At 42.9% G+C, this 18,812-nt stretch overlaps 1 protein-coding gene across 7 annotated transcripts in view; it reads left to right on the plus strand.

The window, feature by feature from the left end:
* Positions 1-18,812, plus strand: part of dgki (diacylglycerol kinase, iota) — a 71,373-nt gene that overhangs the window by 42,981 nt on the left and 9,580 nt on the right. For 2 of the 7 annotated variants that reach the window (XM_027291955.1, XM_027291958.1), the window contains exons 4-25: positions 666-740; positions 873-929; positions 1,045-1,113; positions 1,231-1,299; positions 1,825-1,941; positions 2,361-2,435; positions 2,896-2,991; positions 3,296-3,378; positions 3,683-3,743; positions 3,825-3,938; positions 7,111-7,236; positions 8,063-8,141; positions 8,451-8,506; positions 9,537-9,599; positions 11,606-11,679; positions 12,693-12,804; positions 12,889-12,975; positions 13,939-14,051; positions 15,207-15,269; positions 17,001-17,101; positions 18,018-18,097; positions 18,372-18,416. In XM_027291955.1, the coding sequence (XP_027147756.1) occupies positions 666-740; positions 873-929; positions 1,045-1,113; positions 1,231-1,299; positions 1,825-1,941; positions 2,361-2,435; positions 2,896-2,991; positions 3,296-3,378; positions 3,683-3,743; positions 3,825-3,938; positions 7,111-7,236; positions 8,063-8,141; positions 8,451-8,506; positions 9,537-9,599; positions 11,606-11,679; positions 12,693-12,804; positions 12,889-12,975; positions 13,939-14,051; positions 15,207-15,269; positions 17,001-17,101; positions 18,018-18,097; positions 18,372-18,416 (1,815 nt within the window). The remainder of the gene's footprint in view (positions 1-665; positions 741-872; positions 930-1,044; positions 1,114-1,230; positions 1,300-1,824; positions 1,942-2,360; positions 2,436-2,895; positions 2,992-3,295; positions 3,379-3,682; positions 3,744-3,824; positions 3,939-7,110; positions 7,237-8,062; positions 8,142-8,450; positions 8,507-9,536; positions 9,600-11,605; positions 11,680-12,692; positions 12,805-12,888; positions 12,976-13,938; positions 14,052-15,206; positions 15,270-17,000; positions 17,102-18,017; positions 18,098-18,371; positions 18,417-18,812) is intronic. The other 5 variants (XM_027291956.1, XM_027291957.1, XM_027291959.1 and 2 more) reach the window with 5 other exon arrangements.

Below are 18,812 nucleotides of genomic sequence, written 5' to 3' on the forward strand. Positions count from 1 at the left end.
AAAGCTGATAGAAATCTCCCCGGCCTTCATGTTGTCCTACAGTCATGGTTTGTTAGCAGAGAGTTGATAAAATGAAGATTACTGTAAAAATTCAAGGTCATGAAAGAAAAAGAAAGTATGACAATGCTGCTTATTATGCACAAGCAGCAACCTGAGAGTACATTTTCTCAAGTACTGTCATTTTAAGGTACTTGTACTTTACTTAAATATTTCAGCTGTAGTTACTAGTACGACATAAAAGCATGATAAACAGATTAAATTAGAAAAGTTAGTTAGTTAGTTTTTGTGGATTATTATGAATATTTCAAATACTCTGGGCTGATGAAGATCTGTAGATGAGTGCGGCACTTCCTCTTACCTAACCGTGTTAATAACCAGTTAATTTAAAGCCGACATAATTCCCTCTTTATTATTTTGAGTCAGGACTGATGTAGAGAAATAACTGAAACTATTAAATGTCACTGTGTCTCCTTTCATGCCTCGAGCGTCGTCGCTCTCTTAATCAAAAGGCCGCTGAAGCTTTTTTAAACCGAACGGGAAGAGAAGTGAAATGTTTGGACACCTTGAACGCATCGTTTATGTGTGTGTGTGTGTGCATGTCATCAGTGTGTTTATAGTGCGTTCACGGCCGTCTGTGCTATCTGTCTCTGTTTTCTCCTTTTAAGAAGTCGGCCCCCAGGAGGAAATGTGCTGCCTGTAAGATCGTAGTTCACACCAGCTGCATAGAGCAACTGGAAAAGGTATGACACACACACACACACACAATGAATCATACATTTAATGCACACTTGACATATTGTGGAGGAGAATGACGTTAACAGCAACCGTTTCAAAAGTCTTTCTCTTAAAAGTTCTCGTTTTTGTCTCTCCAGATTAACTTCCGATGTAAGCCAACCTTCAGAGAGGGAGGATCCCGGTGCCTCAGAGATGTAAGTGTGTATTTACACGGGTACTTGCGTGTTGCTACGCGCCATGTTTACGCGCGTCACACGTGTGTGTGTGTGTGTGAAGACGGAACATGTTTAACTTTTGGCTCTCTGACAGCAGAACATACTGAGACATCACTGGGTCCACAGACGGAGGCAGGAGGGGAAGTGTAGACAATGTGGAAAGGTGAGGACACGCACACACACACACACACACACACACACACACACACACACACACACACACACACACTCACACTCATGGTTGTTGTCCATACAGACTCTGTGTATTATTTTCCTGCAGAGTTTTCAACAGAAGTTCTTCCACAGTAAAGAAATCATCGCCATCAGTTGTTCCTGGTGTAAACAGGCTGTAAGTACTTCAACCTCTGTGTTCATCACCGTAATCAACCTCTTTATATATGTTAGTTATAACATATAAATAGTTTATTTAGTTTGTAGAAGTCAACACATAAAGAAACACTTCTTATCTTTAGGTTTATTTAATTAGAAATCAGCAAATTTGAAGATACGTGGTCTTGGAGGAAGTTATGGAAGTAAACTAAAGCTGTAGTGGTGTAAAAAGTACAATATTTGCCTCTGAGATCTGTTGAAGTAGAAGTACAAGTACCTGAATTTTGTACTTAAAGCTCCAGTGTGTAAGATTTAGGGGCTTTATTTACAGAATATGGCAATAAAAAGGAAATATAATATTTCAAACTATGTTGTCATTAGTGTGTAATCGAAGACTTCCACAGAGTTTAACCTCAGGCCGCCCAGAACGGACAAACTAAACACCGGCTCTATATAGGGACTTATGTAAGATGTGTCTTTGATTAAAAATGATGAATGAATGAGTAATAATAATAAATAATAACGTGGCGTGTTCTCGTTGCAGTTCCACAATAAGGTGACGTGTTTCATGCTGCACCAGATCGAGGAGCCGTGTTCACTGGGAGCCCACGCTGGAGTCATAGTCCCTCCGTCCTGGATCATCAAAGTCAGGAAACCACAGGTGTGTACACACACACACACACACACACACACACACACACACACCAGTCAGCCCAGTGGTTAATGAAGTCCACCAGCTGTCAGTCTGTGACAGTGACGAGAAACGACTTTGTTGGATCTAAATTTAAAACTCCAAAAGAAGGAGTGTGTCAAAAACCGTGTGCATGTGCGTTGATGTGTGTGTGCGATTTTAGTTATGATTTAATATGAACTGACACATGTCTGTCTGACACACACACACACACACACACACACAGACACATCCCTCGGTGACATCACATGCATTGCTGCACTTTTAATTACCGTCACAAGAGGACACGGTGACAGTGAACTAACCGCTGAACTCTGTGTGTGTTTATGTTTCTGTGTGTGTGTGTGTGTGTGTGTGTGTGTGTGTGTGTGCGTGTGTGCGTACCCTAGAGCTCACTGAAGAACTCTGCCAGGAGAAAAAAGCGGACGTCTTTCAAACGAAGGACGAGCAAGAAGGGACTGGATGTAAGTGACACGATGACGTAGACCATCAGTGTTTGGAAGGTTCAGGTTTATAGATACTTATTTATTATTTCCAAACATAAAAACTGGATGTTGACCACATGAGGGTTGATCAGTGATCATCAGCGAACCTGGATCTGTGTTTTATTCATTTATCGATGTGTCCTGGGTCATAAAACTCATAAAAAGGGCGTAACCTCACTTTTACTGTTCCACCTTTCATACACGACCTGTGTGACATCATTCAGTCGTGTCCTTTAGAAAAGATTATTTTATATAAATGCCCAACGTGGCACTTTGGCGTCTCAGTGCAGGTGTATACTGTTTGTACTGAATGTACCATAGTCAGGGATTCATTTTCTGTACATCAAATAATCAATGAATCGACTAATCAACGTCAGCATTACTATATTTGTAGATGTGGATTATTTTAATACATCTTTCTTTGTCTCTCTCTCTTCAGGAGTCTAAATGGCGTCCGTTCATGTTGAAGCCTCTCCCCTCACCTCTCATGAAGCCCATCTTGGTTTTTGTCAATCCCAAGAGTGGAGGCAACCAGGTGAGAAAGCTAGCCTCATCTGAACTGGATATCAATGAAAGTTCCCAGTCCTAATTTCATGAACAGTAGCCAGTATCTCAGCCAGATCATCGTTATAACGTCACACTGGATCTGAATTACAGAGATATTTGGGACCAATCATGATCATAAGACCTGCTTCAGAAAAAAAACAGTACAGTTCTAATCAGATTGGTAATTTACTGGTAGTAGTTGTGTGGACAGCTCACAGTTCGAGGAGTTAGATATTATTAATAATGTTACATCAGGAAAAAGCCTCATTCTTCATTTCTCTGTGTGTCTGTAGGGTGCCAAGGTGTTACAGATGTTCATGTGGATCTTGAACCCTCGACAAGTCTTTGACCTGTCACAGGGCGGACTGCGAGAGGCGTGAGTACCCTTCAGTGTTCACACATTGGGTCAAAGTGGACGTGACGACAGACTGAACCCCTTATGTAACTAGGAAACATGTAAAGCGTGCTCTTATAGTGATAATTATCTACTTAGATCATCGTTTAATATCACAGTATTATCAGGAGGCTGCGCCGAGGGGGAAGTCTTCTCACTTCATTATCCTCTTTTATTCAAACATCACGAAACTTTGGCCAATTACACCCACTCAACACCAATCAGCACTGAGGAAACCTCTTTTATCCCACAACTATTCTGCTCTGTGCACTTTGTGAATCGTCAGGTTGGAGTTGTATCGGAAAGTGCCAAATCTGAGGATCCTGGCCTGCGGAGGCGACGGCACGGTACCGCTCTATATTCTATTTTTCTGTTTTATCTCGCTCTATTCTCTGCAGCTTATACTTCCCGTGTACGTCTCTCTGTAGGTGGGGTGGATCCTGTCCACTCTGGACGAGCTGCAGATGAACCCCCAGCCGCCGGTCGCTGTTCTTCCTCTGGGAACAGGAAATGACCTCGCCAGGACGCTCAACTGGGGTGGGGTGAGTTCCTAGCCTTGACTTCTGAGAGCGGCAGGACGTGGCGTTTTTTCTCCTCCCTGTAGTCACTGTAGTTCAAACGAGTCTGTTTAATGAGTTCAGCTCGTTTGTTATCACGATGACTCAAATAAAAGATGCCGCTGAGAACAACGCCATCACTTCCACATAAATAGAAAGTAATACATATGAAGAATAACATTACAGGGTGTCTAAAATCTTATTTTTAATGAGTATATGTAGATAAATATCTAATAGGTGTGAAAAATATGGTCAAATATTGATACAAAGTTCAAATAAAGGCAGTGTTTACCTCTTCGAAAAACTCACCCACATTCCAGGAAGAAGTTCTTCCTGTGTAACTCGTCCCCTAAACTCTGACATGTAGCCATTGTCTCACCGATCATGTAGAGATGACACAGCGGTTGTTGACACAGCAGAAGTTCCTTTTAACCTGTGTCTGTTCTGCGTCAGCGCTGCACAGAGCATAAAATCACAGCCGAGGCCAGAGCCGCCACAATTTGAGCTTCACAGCGGCTCTTCAGAAAACCCTCCGGGTGACGTCACGGAGACTACATCCATGATTTATACTGTCTATGGTGACTGAGCCGCCGCTTTTGTACTGCAGAGGTTGATTGGATGATAAGGAAAAGAGGTCGTGAGGTGATCGGGCAGGTGAGAGGGAAACTGGAGGCCATGCCGAGCGACACGCACACGACAACAGAGAGAGACAAACAGAAACACAAGGAAAGGGAAAACACGGAGAACGACAGATTCACTCTCACTGCTCTCATAGTAATGGAACAGTTAGCAGCTAAAGAGTTGGAGCTGAAAGAGACTTATAACGACTTTATTTACTTATCTGTGCTGCCCATATGTGACCACAGCCGACAGCACTCACAAACCGGCGCCCGACTCTCTGCTGTCTCTCCCTGTGGACGGCGAGGTGTCGACACAAACTTCTCAAAGTAAAATACGATGCAGCATCCTCCTTTATGAAGGAAGGCACTCTGGGCTTCTGCAGTTTGTTACCGAAATAGTTTGAAGTGCTGAAGCATCAAGAAATGCCCCCTGACACACATACACACACACACACACACATTACATAACTGCAGTGTACCACAGACCTTTATGAGCTCCCCCACATTCCTCCATTAGGCTTTACTTTGACCAGTTATGTGGGCATTGATAACACATCAAATATCTCTGCATGAGTCAAAAACCTGAAGCAGAATTTAATCTCCAGAACTTTCATTTATTTGCACACGTCGTCTGCGTGGATTTATTTTATCTTTGAGGGACATTTAAATGAATAAAAACTCTGACTTCCTGTGGTGTGTTGCTGTCTTTGCGAGGACGAGGCTGAGAGGAAATCCATATCTACTCACGTGTAATTAGCGTGTCCTCTTTGTCCTTTACTTCATCAGCTGTTTATGACGGAGGAGTTTCTTCATACACTTTGTCTCTGCTGCCCCATTTCCTTTTTCCATTTCCTCCTCTTCCTCTCTCTCTCTTTCCTTTCCTCCTCTGACCTTTTTCCCTTCCCTTGCCTTTCCTTCGATGTCCGCCCTTGTCCCGTCATTTGCTTCCTTCTCCTTCCCACTCCTGTCCTTTCCTCTCTCTTCCTTTTAATTCCCTCTTTTTCTCGCTGCTTCCTTTCCTTTCCTTTCCTTTCCTTTCCTTTCCTTTATTTTTCTCCTTTCTGTCCTTCCCTCTCCATCCCAGTTCTTTCCTTCCTCTTCCCCTTCCCTTTTGATTGTTTCACTGTTTTGTTTCCTTTCCTCTTCTGACCCTTTTTCCTTCCCTTGCCTTTCCTTCGCTGTCCGCCCTTGTCCCTTCATTTGCTTCCTTTTCCTTCCTACTTCTTTCTTTTCCTCTCTTTTCCTTTCCTTTCCTTTCCTTTCCTTTCCTTTCCTTTCCTTCCTCTCTTATCTTTCTGACACTGTCTGTCGTGTTAGTCACCGCTGTCCCACCTCTGTGTGAGTGTGAATGACTCTGTGATGTGCTGTGTGTCCATGTGTGAGCTCTGTTGTGTTTGTACACGTGTGTGTGTGTGCGCACTTGTTTGTGTGTGTGTGTGTGTGTGTGATACACTGATTTCCTGACCCTGTCCAGAGGCAGACAGATGAAAGAGAGACAAAACACTGTCCACACTGAGAGACACTGTCTCGAATGATTAATGTGATGGAGGAATGAACAGGAGGAGTAAGGTGTGTGTGTGTGCATGAGTGTGTGTGTGCATGAGTGTGTGTGTGTGTGTGTGTCTTTGTTCGTAAGGTGATGATGGTGTCAGTGAAGCAGCCTAAGTGACCACTTACCGAAAGCAAATCATTACGAGCGCTCGCTGTCTGTTACACTCTGTCTTTCTGTGTGTGTGTGTGTGTGTGTGTGTGTTCTTGTTAGCAGGCAGATAAGAGAGAGGGAGGCCTCAGCAGTCAGACCGATAAAATAGAGGCGATAAATGTTCCAGAGTCGACATCATCCCTTCGCCCCCCTTCATCTTCTCTCCACGTCATTTTTCCCTCCATCCATCTTCTTTTCTTCCCCTCTGACCTTTACGCCTCTCTTTCTTCAACCTCCTGTTGCAACAGATGAAACTATTTCAGAATCAGAAACATAGAAGAGCCTTGTGAAATCTGTTCACACCAGCCTCATTTACAAGTCAACCTTCTCAATCTATCACGTGATTTTCCTGTAGTGGTACTTGAAGAAATAAATGAAATAAAATAACTTAAAAACACATTTTGAATGAAATAAAACAATGAGATAACTGGAATGAAACTTAAGATTGTCCAAAAACTCAACAAAAGATGTCATATATAATATATATTATATAATAACTATTCTGTAGTTTTTGATGGTGTCACACAGGAGCTGTAGATGTTGAAAATTAATTCTTGACCGTTGACAGAACAATCTCACCTCAAGGTCTGTTCATTTGCAGCTGTCCTCGAGCTTTCAATCACATCACGCTGTCTTCCTCAGTAGAAGAACGTCATGACGAATGGACAGCTCCGCTGCTGTGATCGAAAGCTCCAGAACAGCTGGACCTGGACATACCTCCTCACATTTTCTGTCTGAATCATCTCTGACGAACAATATTAAATTTTACTTCTCCAGCACAAAGCTGCAACTGCTGACTGTTATGTAACTCACACCGTTTCGTCCTCAATCGCAGGGTTACACGGACGAGCCGGTGTCCAAGGTTTTGTGTCACGTGGAGGACGGTTCGGTGGTGCAGCTGGACAGGTGGAACCTCCTCGTAGAGAAAAGCGTCGCACAGCCAGAGGAGGGCACGCAGAAGGTCAGGAGTCATCACATGGAGGCTGGGTTGGCCGTTAGGGTGTATGTCTGTATGATGAAAACTGACATTGTGGACACAGCGAGCATCCAAAAGCTGACTTCTTACGGGTATAATCAGACAGGATCTGCCAAAAAACGCAGTGGAGAAGTTTAGCCGGACCAAAAAACGCAGCCCGACGTCACACTGTGGCCGTCAAATCTTTACAGTCAGCCTGAAATGTCTCTGAAACTGAGACTATCCAGCTAGATCACGGACTACCTACTGGCTTTATTTATGTTCATGTACCAGCTTCTAAATCTGCATCTGACTCACAATTTACTGCTGCAAAATAGTAACACAAAGAAGTTTTAATTTGGTTTGTGCCTGCGAGAAAAAGCGAGCTGTGGTTGAGCAACTTAGACGGTGAATGAGAGTGAGGGAGCGCCGGTATCAGAGAAATAAAAAGCTTTCTTTCCATCTTTTCGGGAGGTAGCAGGGCTGTGTCGCTGCACACAGTGTATCTCCTGCAGCTCATCTAACCAGCACGCCGTCTCTTGTTTCTTCTACTTGCATTATTCAAAACTGTTACTTGAACAAACCCTGAAAGATTAGCTTGTTGTGCACACAAGTTAACAGCCAGTAATGGCGGTGAGCCGCACGCACAAACGTCACAAATATCGAGCGCTTTCTGTACTTGTGATTGAACCCTCATGCTCACAACTTTGTCTGGTCCATACATACATGATAATGACATGATAATAGGCACTGGCTGTGCATTATAAATGGATCTATGTGAATAAATTGTTGAATATTTATGCACTTTAATATTTTTTTCCTGTGTCCTCAGCTGCCTCTGAACGTGTTCAACAACTACTTCAGCCTGGGCTTCGACGCTCACGTCACCCTGGAGTTCCACGAGTCGAGAGGTCGGCAAAATCTATTTTAATGTCTTCTATCTTTTACGTATTAACTCTATTTATATTCCATTAAGTCGCCTTCTTTCCCGTTAACGCGACGTACTCCGCTGAAAGCCGAGCGCAGTGACATGAAATTTTCAAAAGGACACATTCAGATGCTCACGAGCGTTCATGCGCGCACGAGTCTCACTGTCTTTCTCCGAGCCTCTCTCTGTGTTTCAGTTTTTCTCTTTTCATTTTTAATTCCAGCAGCATATTTAATGTATTCTCTGTCTTTTCTCTGCGTCTCTCTCTCTCTCTCTCATCTTGTCTTTCCAGAGGCCAACCCGGAGAAGTTTAACAGTCGCTTCCGCAACAAGATGTTCTATGCAGGAGTGAGTGTCCCATTTGAGTTGACTTACCGCACACACACACACACACACACACACACACACACACTGAAACTCACGCTGGCCAAACTTTCTCTGGTTTCCTGACTTCTTAATAAGACACAGAGACGCACGTAGAGCGTTCTGCAAGAATGACGGCCGAGAGGAAAGTAAGACTGAAGAAAGGGAAGGAGGATAAGGAGAGATGGATGAATGGAAAATAGACTGTAAGAGGGAGGAGGTTAGGGTGAAGCACAGATGGTGTAAGACATGGACATCGTATCCGTGACGTCCCCCACAGGTTTCTTAAGAGACGTTGTCGTCACCATCTCGTCCACTTCCTGGCTAATCCTAAAATGAGGAAAGATGTGGAATGAATCGAATCAAATGAACCATGTTTGCCCAAATAAGCACCCACCTGTCAATCAAAGCGTCCACGCTCTTAATCCTGCATAACTTTAAGCCTTAATATAATGTGAACAGGTGAGTTGTATATAAATTCACCCTCAGTACAGTTGTCATGAACGGGGAAATTAGCTACAGAGACCAAAACTGTTTTTTGTACCAGGCTGTAAACATGTTTATTTCTGCTGTGAAGTTGGACATTTGAACATGGGGACTTATGGAGACTGACTCACTTCTGGAGCCAGCCTCAAGTGGACGACAAGAGGAACTGCAGGTTGCCTCTCGGGATAAAGCTGTGTATGAAAAGTTATTATTGTCCTAAATTCCAGTTGGAGGTGGCGTTATCTTGCCACCATGCGACAGAAATTTAACTGCCCTGTTCGATTAGAGAATGAAGAGTCTCTGTTTTGAAATAATTCATTTTATTCTTCATTTATACAACATATAGTTTTGCATCTATGTGAATGGAACAAACAGTGGGTGGAAGTTGGACAGGAAGCTTTCAGCAGAGTTATCGCTTTTTAATGAGGGAAATGTAATGAACTGTAATACTGTTTGATTGGCTCCTTCTCTCTGTTTATGTGTGTGTGTGTGTGTGTGTGTGTGTGTGTGTGTGTGTCTCTCTCTGCAGGCTGCCTTCTCAGATTTCCTCCAGAGAAGCTCGAGGGATTTGTCCAAGCACGTCAGAGTGGTGGTGAGTGTTAACACACACTCCTCTGTGTCGTTTTCCATGTCGACACGTCTGGGCAGCGGGTCGGGCCTGGTGATTAAAAAGGCCGTCCTTCAACCGCTCTCTGAACATCCGCCATTCTGGAGTGTCCTTCAGCCAGATAGCCAGAAAGATTGAACGTTTATCAGGGCTGCTGCTCTCCTGCTGACCTCTGACCTCTGCACTGTGATTACAGCAGCTGCCAGCAATCATTTTCACCATCGATCCTGCAGATTGTTTTCTTGATTTACTGTCAGAAAATAGTGAAAAATGCCAGTATTGGTTATTTATGTCGGCAAAGCACGTCCTTCTTAATGATCCCAGAGTAATGTTCAAGGATAAAGCTACATTTATTTTTTTGTTATCGCCAATATTAACAGTTTACGCCACTGAGAAGAAGTAAATCTTCTGTAGTTTCTAGCAAACGTAACTTAAACAGTTTATTGGGGACTATTTTCATGTGCGGATTAATACACATTTGGTCCTTCTTTGAGTATTTTCAGCAGGATTAATACACATTTGGTCCTTCTTTGAGTATTTTCAGCAGCAGGACGCTGTATGTGGGATTGAGTCAAAGTAAACTACAGTGTGTGTGTTCATGGTAACAGATTCACTTTGTTGATCCCTACATGAGAAAATTTCACTCGCATATAAGCCCAAAATATGACCACACATACAGAAAGGGCTTATAGACATGCTAATGTGCAGAGATGGAGCAAATCTAGATTTGGTGCCTTGCTCAAGGGTCAACTGACACCTCCTCAGCCACCAGTCGATTCATTCGGCCACCTTCCGGTTGGCTCCCTACAGACTGAGTTACTGCTGCCCCAAAGGAACATGAAGGAACATGCAGGAACATGTAGAAACATGAAGGAACATGCAGGAACATAAAGGAACATGAAGGAATATGCAGGAACATGAAGAAACGTGAAGGAACATGAAGGAACATGAAGGAACATGAAGGAACATGCAGGAACATAAAGAAACATGAAGGAACATGAAGAAACACAAAGAAACACGAAGGAACATGAAGAAACATGAAGAAACATGCAGGAACATGTAGAAACATGAAGGAACATGCAGGAACATAAAGGAACATGAAGGAATATGCAGGAACATGAAGAAACGTGAAGGAACATGAAGAAACATGCAGGAACATGAAGGAACATGCAGGAACAAGAAGAAACATGCAGGAACATTAAGGAACATGCAGGAACATGAAGGAACATGAAGGAACATGCAGAAACACGAAGGAACATGCAGGAACATGAAGGAACATGCAGGAACATGAAGGAACATGCAGGAACATGAAGGAACATGCAGGAACATGAAGAAACATGCAGGAACATGAAGGAACATGCAGGAACATGCAGGAACCTGAAGAAACATGCAGGAACATGAAGGAACATGCAGGAACCTGAAGAAACATGCAGGAACATGAAGGAACATGAAGGATGTGTTTTTAATTGTGTTTAGACACAAAGGAAGCTCTATGGCAGAGAGAATAATCTGTTTGGATGCACAGATCATACGTGTTTGTAGTATTTGGTGTTTTCTGTTATTTGTCAGCAGTAACAGCATAAAATAATCTACTGTGCTGACTGAAAACAGCCAGCGTCCTCGCTGACAAGCGGCTATTTTCCATCAATACTCTACATTCAGAATTTGACACATTATACCTCCACATTTCTCATCGCTGCAACAAGTCTTTGAGGGCGTCCTACGGAGAGCCGAGTGGGCCGGTCTGCCGTTACCTTTGACCTGAAACAGTCACTTTCCACCCAACAACATCAAAACAGGTTTAAGACCGAGAGGGGAGAACGCTGAAACCGAGAACGAGAACCGAGAACCGAGAAGCTCGAAGCATCCTGTGGCGGATCTGAGAGTAGAAAAAAAACCTGTTGTTTTTGTACAGTAAAGTCAAAAGAAACGTATACGCGAGGCCACAAGTTAAATATAATAAGTTTCACTTTCTCTGTGTCGTTTCTCAGTGCGATGGTACCGACTTAACCCAGAAGATCCAGGAGCTGAAGTTTCAGTGCATTGTGTTTCTAAACATTCCCAGGTACGTCAAGTCCAGCACTAATTATAATGTGACATCATGCTCCCTAAAGTTCTTGATGTCCATTCAGGACATCTTTCATGTCCCAAATATTCTCCATAACTCTCTTTATTCAGTGTTTCCCTTTAGCCTTTTAATAAAACGATGAGACACTCCACCTCTCTAGTTAATACTCGACTAACGAAATGTCTTTAAATTGGTTCGTAACTCCTTCAGGCAGAGACACGAGCTCTCTCTCTCTCTCTCTCTCTCTCAGGCTTCGACACTAGTTAAATCCTCCCACACTAACTTTAGTTACATTTCTCTGGTTAGAAGTCAAAACAATGAAAACAAAATTAAAATGTAACGTCATAGAGGACGATGATTCTGGAAGGAAAACGTCCAATCTGATGTCTTCATATGTGAAAACTGATATTTAGTTTTGTTTTCTTATGTTCTAACATCCCTCGACTTGCAACAGTATCAGTTCATTGTGCAAATAAAAAGGAACATTTTCCTCTAATATTTATTATTTTCTTTTTGATTAAAGGTCCAGTGTGAAAGATTATTATTTTCATTGGTACATAGTCACCTGAAAATAAGAGTCATTATGTTTTTGTGACCTTGAACGAGTCCCCCATGTTTCTAGAGCCACCGTAGTTTCTTCATACTTGAAAAGGAGAGTGTGAGGCAACAAGGTTGCAATCAGCAACTACAGCCGCTAGATGCCACTAAATCCTACACACAAAAACCTGCATGTACATAAGTTTAGTCTGTTTTGTTGTCCGTGTAAATTCCTTTAAAGCACAGTTTTTGGCTTTTAAGTAAACTTCGGTATAGAACTTGTCTGACAAACATTTTCTAACGTCCTTCCAGAAGTTTTGAATCTTTGGACGGTGAAATAAAGTAGATCTGTTTAAACATGCACAGTCTAACCTTTATTAAAAACATGCAGCATCTTTATCAGCCGTGCATCAGCAGCACATCACAGAGTGCTCACATGTGCAGAACCATATTAAAACTGTATATTTGTGCAGGTACTGTGCTGGCACCATGCCGTGGGGAAACACAGGCGACCATCGGGACTTTGAACCGCAGCGCCACGACGACGGCTGCATCGAGGTCATCGGCTTCACCATGGCCTCGCTGGTGAGAGAAACACAAAGATGAGGTTGATGCCGAATTAAAAACAGAAGTACAGTGTCTGGTGTTAACCTCCCTCTCCTCCACCAGGCGGCGCTACAGGTCGGCGGTCACGGGGAGAGATTACACCAGTGCAGAGAAGTCATCCTGACGACGTTCAAGACTGTACCTGTTCAGGTGAACACACACACACACACACACCACAGAGCCTGAAAGGTTTAATAACTTCCAGTCTGTCGCCCTTAAAATGTGACGTTGCAGCAGTATGTTGATGTATAATTAGATGTATTAATACATATTTTATGCCGGGAGAAGCTCATATTTCAACACACTGTCTCGGACAATTTATTCTGCGGTACGTTCAGGGCTGAAAATAACTCGACAGTGCAACAGACTATTTCTGTGAGACACAAAGACGCAGAATCATAAAGAAACGTAGCACACATGTTCACATCAGTCCTCTTCTCTCTCTCTTCTGGCACGTCGAGCGTCTCGTCATGTTACTGGCTCCTCTTCAGTGGAATAATGTGAAACCGTTGGTCGGACTTTGACAAGATAAGATAGGGATAAGATAGACTTCAATGATCCCACGGCGTGGAAATTCACCTGTCACAGCAGCTCGTATACGCAAGCTGGATAAGAAATATCGGTCCGGTTGGTAGAGCGTGCGCCTCATGTACGAAGGTTTGATTCCAAGGTTTATTTCTGCTGTGAAGTTGGACATTTGAACATGGAGACTGACTTTAAAGAGTTCTTATTTTCAGGTGCTCGGACACAAATGAAAACATAGTTATGACTAGTGAATATAACCCGATATTTTACACACCGGACCTTTAAAACAATCCAGAAAAACTCATGTAAGAATAAGAAGTAAACATTGTTAAATATTCAGCTTTGTTGACACAAAACTTGTTGGTTAATTGCTCAGTTTATCAGTTCTGTTAAATTTAATATAATATGAAATATGTCGGTTTACTCTGTGATAGAAGAAAAAATTTTGGGAACATCGTGGCATCGTCAGCAAACATGAACATCATCAGTATCACAAGTTGTGTTTTAATTACGGGTTTCTACTTTTACATGTGCTCATCCATGCGTGTCCGTGTGTGTGTGTGTGTGTGTGTGTGTGTGTGTGTGTAGGTGGACGGTGAGCCGTGTCGACTGGCTCCATCCACTCTCCGAATCTCCCTCCGAAATCAGGCCAACATGGTCCAGAAGAGCAAGAGACGCACCTCAGTGCCCCTGCTCAACGAGTGAGTCACACACACACACACACACACACACACACACACACACACACACACACACACACACACAGGATCTAGGCCAGCAGTGTTGTAAAAGCCCGGGTTGCACTGAGTGAGTCATACAATCTGTTTAGTAGGAGCTGACATTCACTCCATCTCGATGTCCCACATCTCTCCTCGGCTCGCCAATAAAACCACAAACCGACCGACCGGGCCGACCGACCAAACTCTGTTACCGTGCAGTCCGCTCAGATGAATCCGAGCTAACTCCTCGGGGATCTCTCCGATGACACACTGACATGTTACACCGCGGCTTCTGTAGAATACAATTAGACAGTTAGACCACTGATTGATTTCTTTCTGCGGTTTATATCTGGAGCGGTGTGGTTACTAACACTCCTCCACCCTGCAGCACTAATAAACCTTTGTGTATATCTCTGTGTGTATATATATATATATATGTGTGTGTATATATATATTGTGTATATCTGTGAGTGTATTTCCAGCTGACAGTAAATGTTGCACGGCAGAGAAGGAGACATACAGTCGAGGACGAGTTAACCAGCGTCTGCTCCGTGTACTGCTCTGCTACTGTACTCTGTGCGATCAGTGTTTGTCCACTTACCTCTGGGCTTTTCTCCGTCTGTCTCTTTCTGTCTTTTTTCCTGTCTCTCCTGTTAATGTTAATTTTCCTCCTTTTCTTTCTCCTCCTGTCTTTCCTCCTGTCTCCCCTCCTGTCTTTCCTCCTGTCTTTCCTTCTGTCTCCCCTCCTGTCTTTTCCCCCATCCTGTCCCCCCCTCCTCATGTCTCTCCTCATGTCCCTCCTCATGTCCCTCCTCATGTCTCTCCTTATGTCTCTCCTCATGTCCCTCCTCATGTCTCTCCTCATGTCTCACCTTATGTCTCTCCTCATGTCCCTCCTCATGTCCCTCCTTATGTCTCTCCTCCTCTTCTTTTTGTCAAAACATGTCTGTAATTATTATTTTCCTTCCTCTCCTTCCTTTGTTTCCTTCTTCTCCTCTTGTTCATTTCATTTCCTCTCCTCTCCGTCTTTCCTCATCACTGCTGCTATCCTTCCACCTCTTCTCTCCTCTCCTCATCTTCTTCCTCCTCCTCCTCCTCCTCCTCTTCTTCTTCTTCTGTGTGTGTGTGCGGCGGTAGTATTCAGAAGGTGTGTGCAGCTGATCTGCGCCGCCTCTCTGCTCCCCCAGACTCCTTCTCTGTGTAAGTACCTCAGCCCTCTGTCACTGTGTGTGTGTGTGTGTGTGTGTGTGTGTCTGGAAGTGTGTGTTTGTGTTTATGTGAGCGAGTGTGTCGGTGGTGTGTGTGTGTGTGTGTGTGTGTCAGCGTTTCGGGTTCAAACAATATTTTGACGACATGAAACACGTCGATGACACGATGCGGCGTGCTCGATTACATCACACAAAATTCACTCAACAGCATCTTATTGGCTGTTGCCATGACAACAGCGTCGGACTTGTGTCATATTAGTTTTAAGATGTTTTGGATTTTACTCCATGAACTCACTTACATGTGACAAATAAACCTCTGAATGTTTACGTTTGATTCATTTGAATGTTTTTCAAACTTTTTTACGCCGTGTCTGAAAATATCAGCCGTCATGACTTAAAGTACAGCTGTTCACGTTCAGGAACATGAGAACACATCAGGTTGTTATTGAAACAGCTTCATCTTAGGAAATACAAAGAAACAGATCTCAGTTTATTCTCACCAGAACATTTGTGATATTTTAATAGAACAATGTTTTTAAGTTCTCCGTGCACCACCAGAGGGAGTTAGCGTTCCACCGGTGATTCTTCTTTAATTACAGTTTGAGAAGCAGTGATTTATTTTCATGTTTGAAGCCAAGTCAGATTTTATTTACAAAACCCAAAGTCACAGTTTGCCTCAGGATGTAACATTCATCACCTTCTGTCCTTCGATTGGAGATTTGATTTGTCATTTATAGAGACCAGAGTGATCGTTTTTGTCTGACAACATCACATAACTAAGTTTATGTAACATAAGTTTTGCTTGAAAAATGACTGAGATGGATGTTGTTGTTTTTTATTATCGACTCTTCCAATAACTAAACATCAACGTTTTTTTTAAGATCAAACCAGAAGAATCATTTGTCTTATTCTGTCAAATGATCATTTATAATCAGTACACGTTGAACATTCATGACTCATTTTAAAGCATCAAACACTGACGACAAGTTTGTCTTCAAAAACTGAAATATTGGTCGAACCCCGGCTGACTCGTGTCGTGTTGAGCGCGAGCGTTTGTGTCGTGAGTGGACAGAGAGAGCGACTGTATGACGGCATGCTGAAGCTTCTCGACTTCTAAGCGTGTTTTTTTTTTCCTGCTGTCGTCCTTTTACCTTTTAACTTTACCCCGAGCTGTGCTCTGATTGTACCTGCACCTCTCCTTTGCTGTCACTTGATGTCCATGCCCCCCCCTCCTATAGAAAAGCTGTTTTTGTTTTTTTGTCATTTTGCTTCAGCTACAACTGAGAAAAGTTCATATAACGTGCTTTAATTTGACTCCCTCTCTGTTACTTTGCAGGTAAGATTTTTGAGCTTTTGTGGCTGGGTAGATGTATTAAAGTGTTTCTCTCATCACCCACCATGTTTCTGAAGTCAATATTCTGCCTTCGTCAACCTCCATCCTCGCTGAAGGCAGCGTTGCCCACAAACATTGACTTTAAAGTGTCAAACAGAGGATCAGGGCTGTGTCGCAGGAGGATAGCAGAACATTTACAGCAAAGTCCAACTTTCAGTTGTCAGTTAGACTTTTTAAACTCGTGCAGATGAGGAATTGAATGTCTGACGTTTCTCAGATTTGGTTTGTGACGGTCGTGTTTATGTGCGTCTGTGCGTGCATACGTGCGTCCTCATTGTGTGTTTATGTCTGAATTGTGTGCGTGCGGGTGTGTGTGGGTTTTTTTCACAGTCCGCACGCAGTCCCGGATCGTCTCCGTCTTCGGGTGAATCGGATCAGCCTGCAGGAGTACGACCGGCTGCAGTACGACAAAGAACGACTACGGGATATCTGTAAGGTTTTCTGTTGTGTCATCCCTGCAAGTTTCTGTTTCTGAGTGTTTTAGCTCATTGTTTCGGTTCAAACATTCTCAAAGGTTTGTTGTTTCCAGAGAAAAAGCTCTGCAAACCCACCGAACACAGCTGACAGACAGCTTTTTAACTATAGAGCAACTAAAGAGCATCAGGAGTTAATATCGGACTAATATTCATCAGGAGAGTTAGTTTCCTATCGGAAATTCTCTTTTTGTTCGTGGCATCTGTCAGACAAATGCAACCAGAGGAGAAAAAAACATTTAACTGCCTCATCAACCACAGAGACACACACCTCCTATAACCAACATTTGTTTAACAGAGCTTGACTTGAAGGTCTAAAGAATCTGTGGGCATGCAAAGTCCACAAACGTGTACCTAAATACCGATGGTAATGGTTCATATTAACCACCAGAGGGTGTGATACACCTCTGAGGATTTCCATGCCACTCAGGACTCTCAAAACAAACAGCAGAGTTATAATACTCCACTTCAAAACTTCTGCAGTATAAACGTATAACTGTATTTATTGCAGCTGAAATAGAGTCACCTTTAATAGCTGCTTGTCGGCGTGTCCTTCAGCTCGCTCTGAAACTTTTCCTGGTATTTAGCATCATCACCAACTGACAGACTTATCTGCGATACTTTAGCTTCATCGTCTGTGATCGTCCACACATTTAACACATAAAAACATCAGGTACAAACCTCAAATTAAATCCTAATGTTGTTGCATATCTGCTCGATGTGTAGATAAGCAATAAGTTCAGCCTCAGACGGTGATAAGACGTCGATAAAATCTTGTTTCTGCTTCACACAAGTTGCCAGAAAATGAAGTCAATGCAGGTTTGACTCACATTTTCAAAATGTGTGTGTGTGTGTGTGTGTGTGTTTATTCCAGCCATCCCAGTCGGTATCGTCGTGGTGAGGGGCGACTGTGACCTGGAGACATGCAGACTCTATATCGACCGATTACAAGAGGTAAGCCCTCCTCTTCATCTTCATCACTGTCCTCATCACTTTAATTTCCATCTCTCTGTCTCTCTCCCTCCTCGTCATCATTATTTCATGATGCTCGCAGCGTCATCGCGTCCACCAGTTATTTATAGACGGATAGAAGCGACCGTGGAGATGCACATCGGCTGTGTGTGTGTGTGTGAAACGTTCTCCAAACGTTCAGCTAACATCTGTGGAAGTTTTTTGTGAATGCTTTGGCTGTTTGTTAACCTTGAAACCTGTCTGCTGTGCCTGCTAGGACTTACACCAGGCGCCATCTACTGGCCACAGAGTGCACTATCAGGTATATGACTTTACTGCAGGAAAAGTTTGATTATTATGAGTTTTGACAGCTTTAAAAGCAAAATACTACCAAAAAAAAAAGCTATTTAAAATGTCAAAATCTGACGTTTTGTAATGTTTTTTTGTAATCTTGCAACAAGTTGTTTTTCGAGGTGTCGGCAGCTCCACAAAGCATAAAAAATACAACTCACAGCCTTTAAAATGTTGAATTCTCCTGCAAAAACAAGTTAAATACGACAAATGAAACTTTTTACAGACTGACACCCATGTTTGAGTAAAGTCTCATCTCACACGAGTAAGAATGGTTCTAATAATGTAATCATATTCATTATTTAACTTCTAATTTAAACTACGCTGCCTCGTTGTCCTGATTGTCTCCGTCTGTGATAAACACTTA

This window comes from Larimichthys crocea, chromosome XX (genome assembly GCF_000972845.2).
Source record: "Larimichthys crocea isolate SSNF chromosome XX, L_crocea_2.0, whole genome shotgun sequence".
Lineage (NCBI taxonomy): Eukaryota > Metazoa > Chordata > Actinopteri > Sciaenidae > Larimichthys > Larimichthys crocea.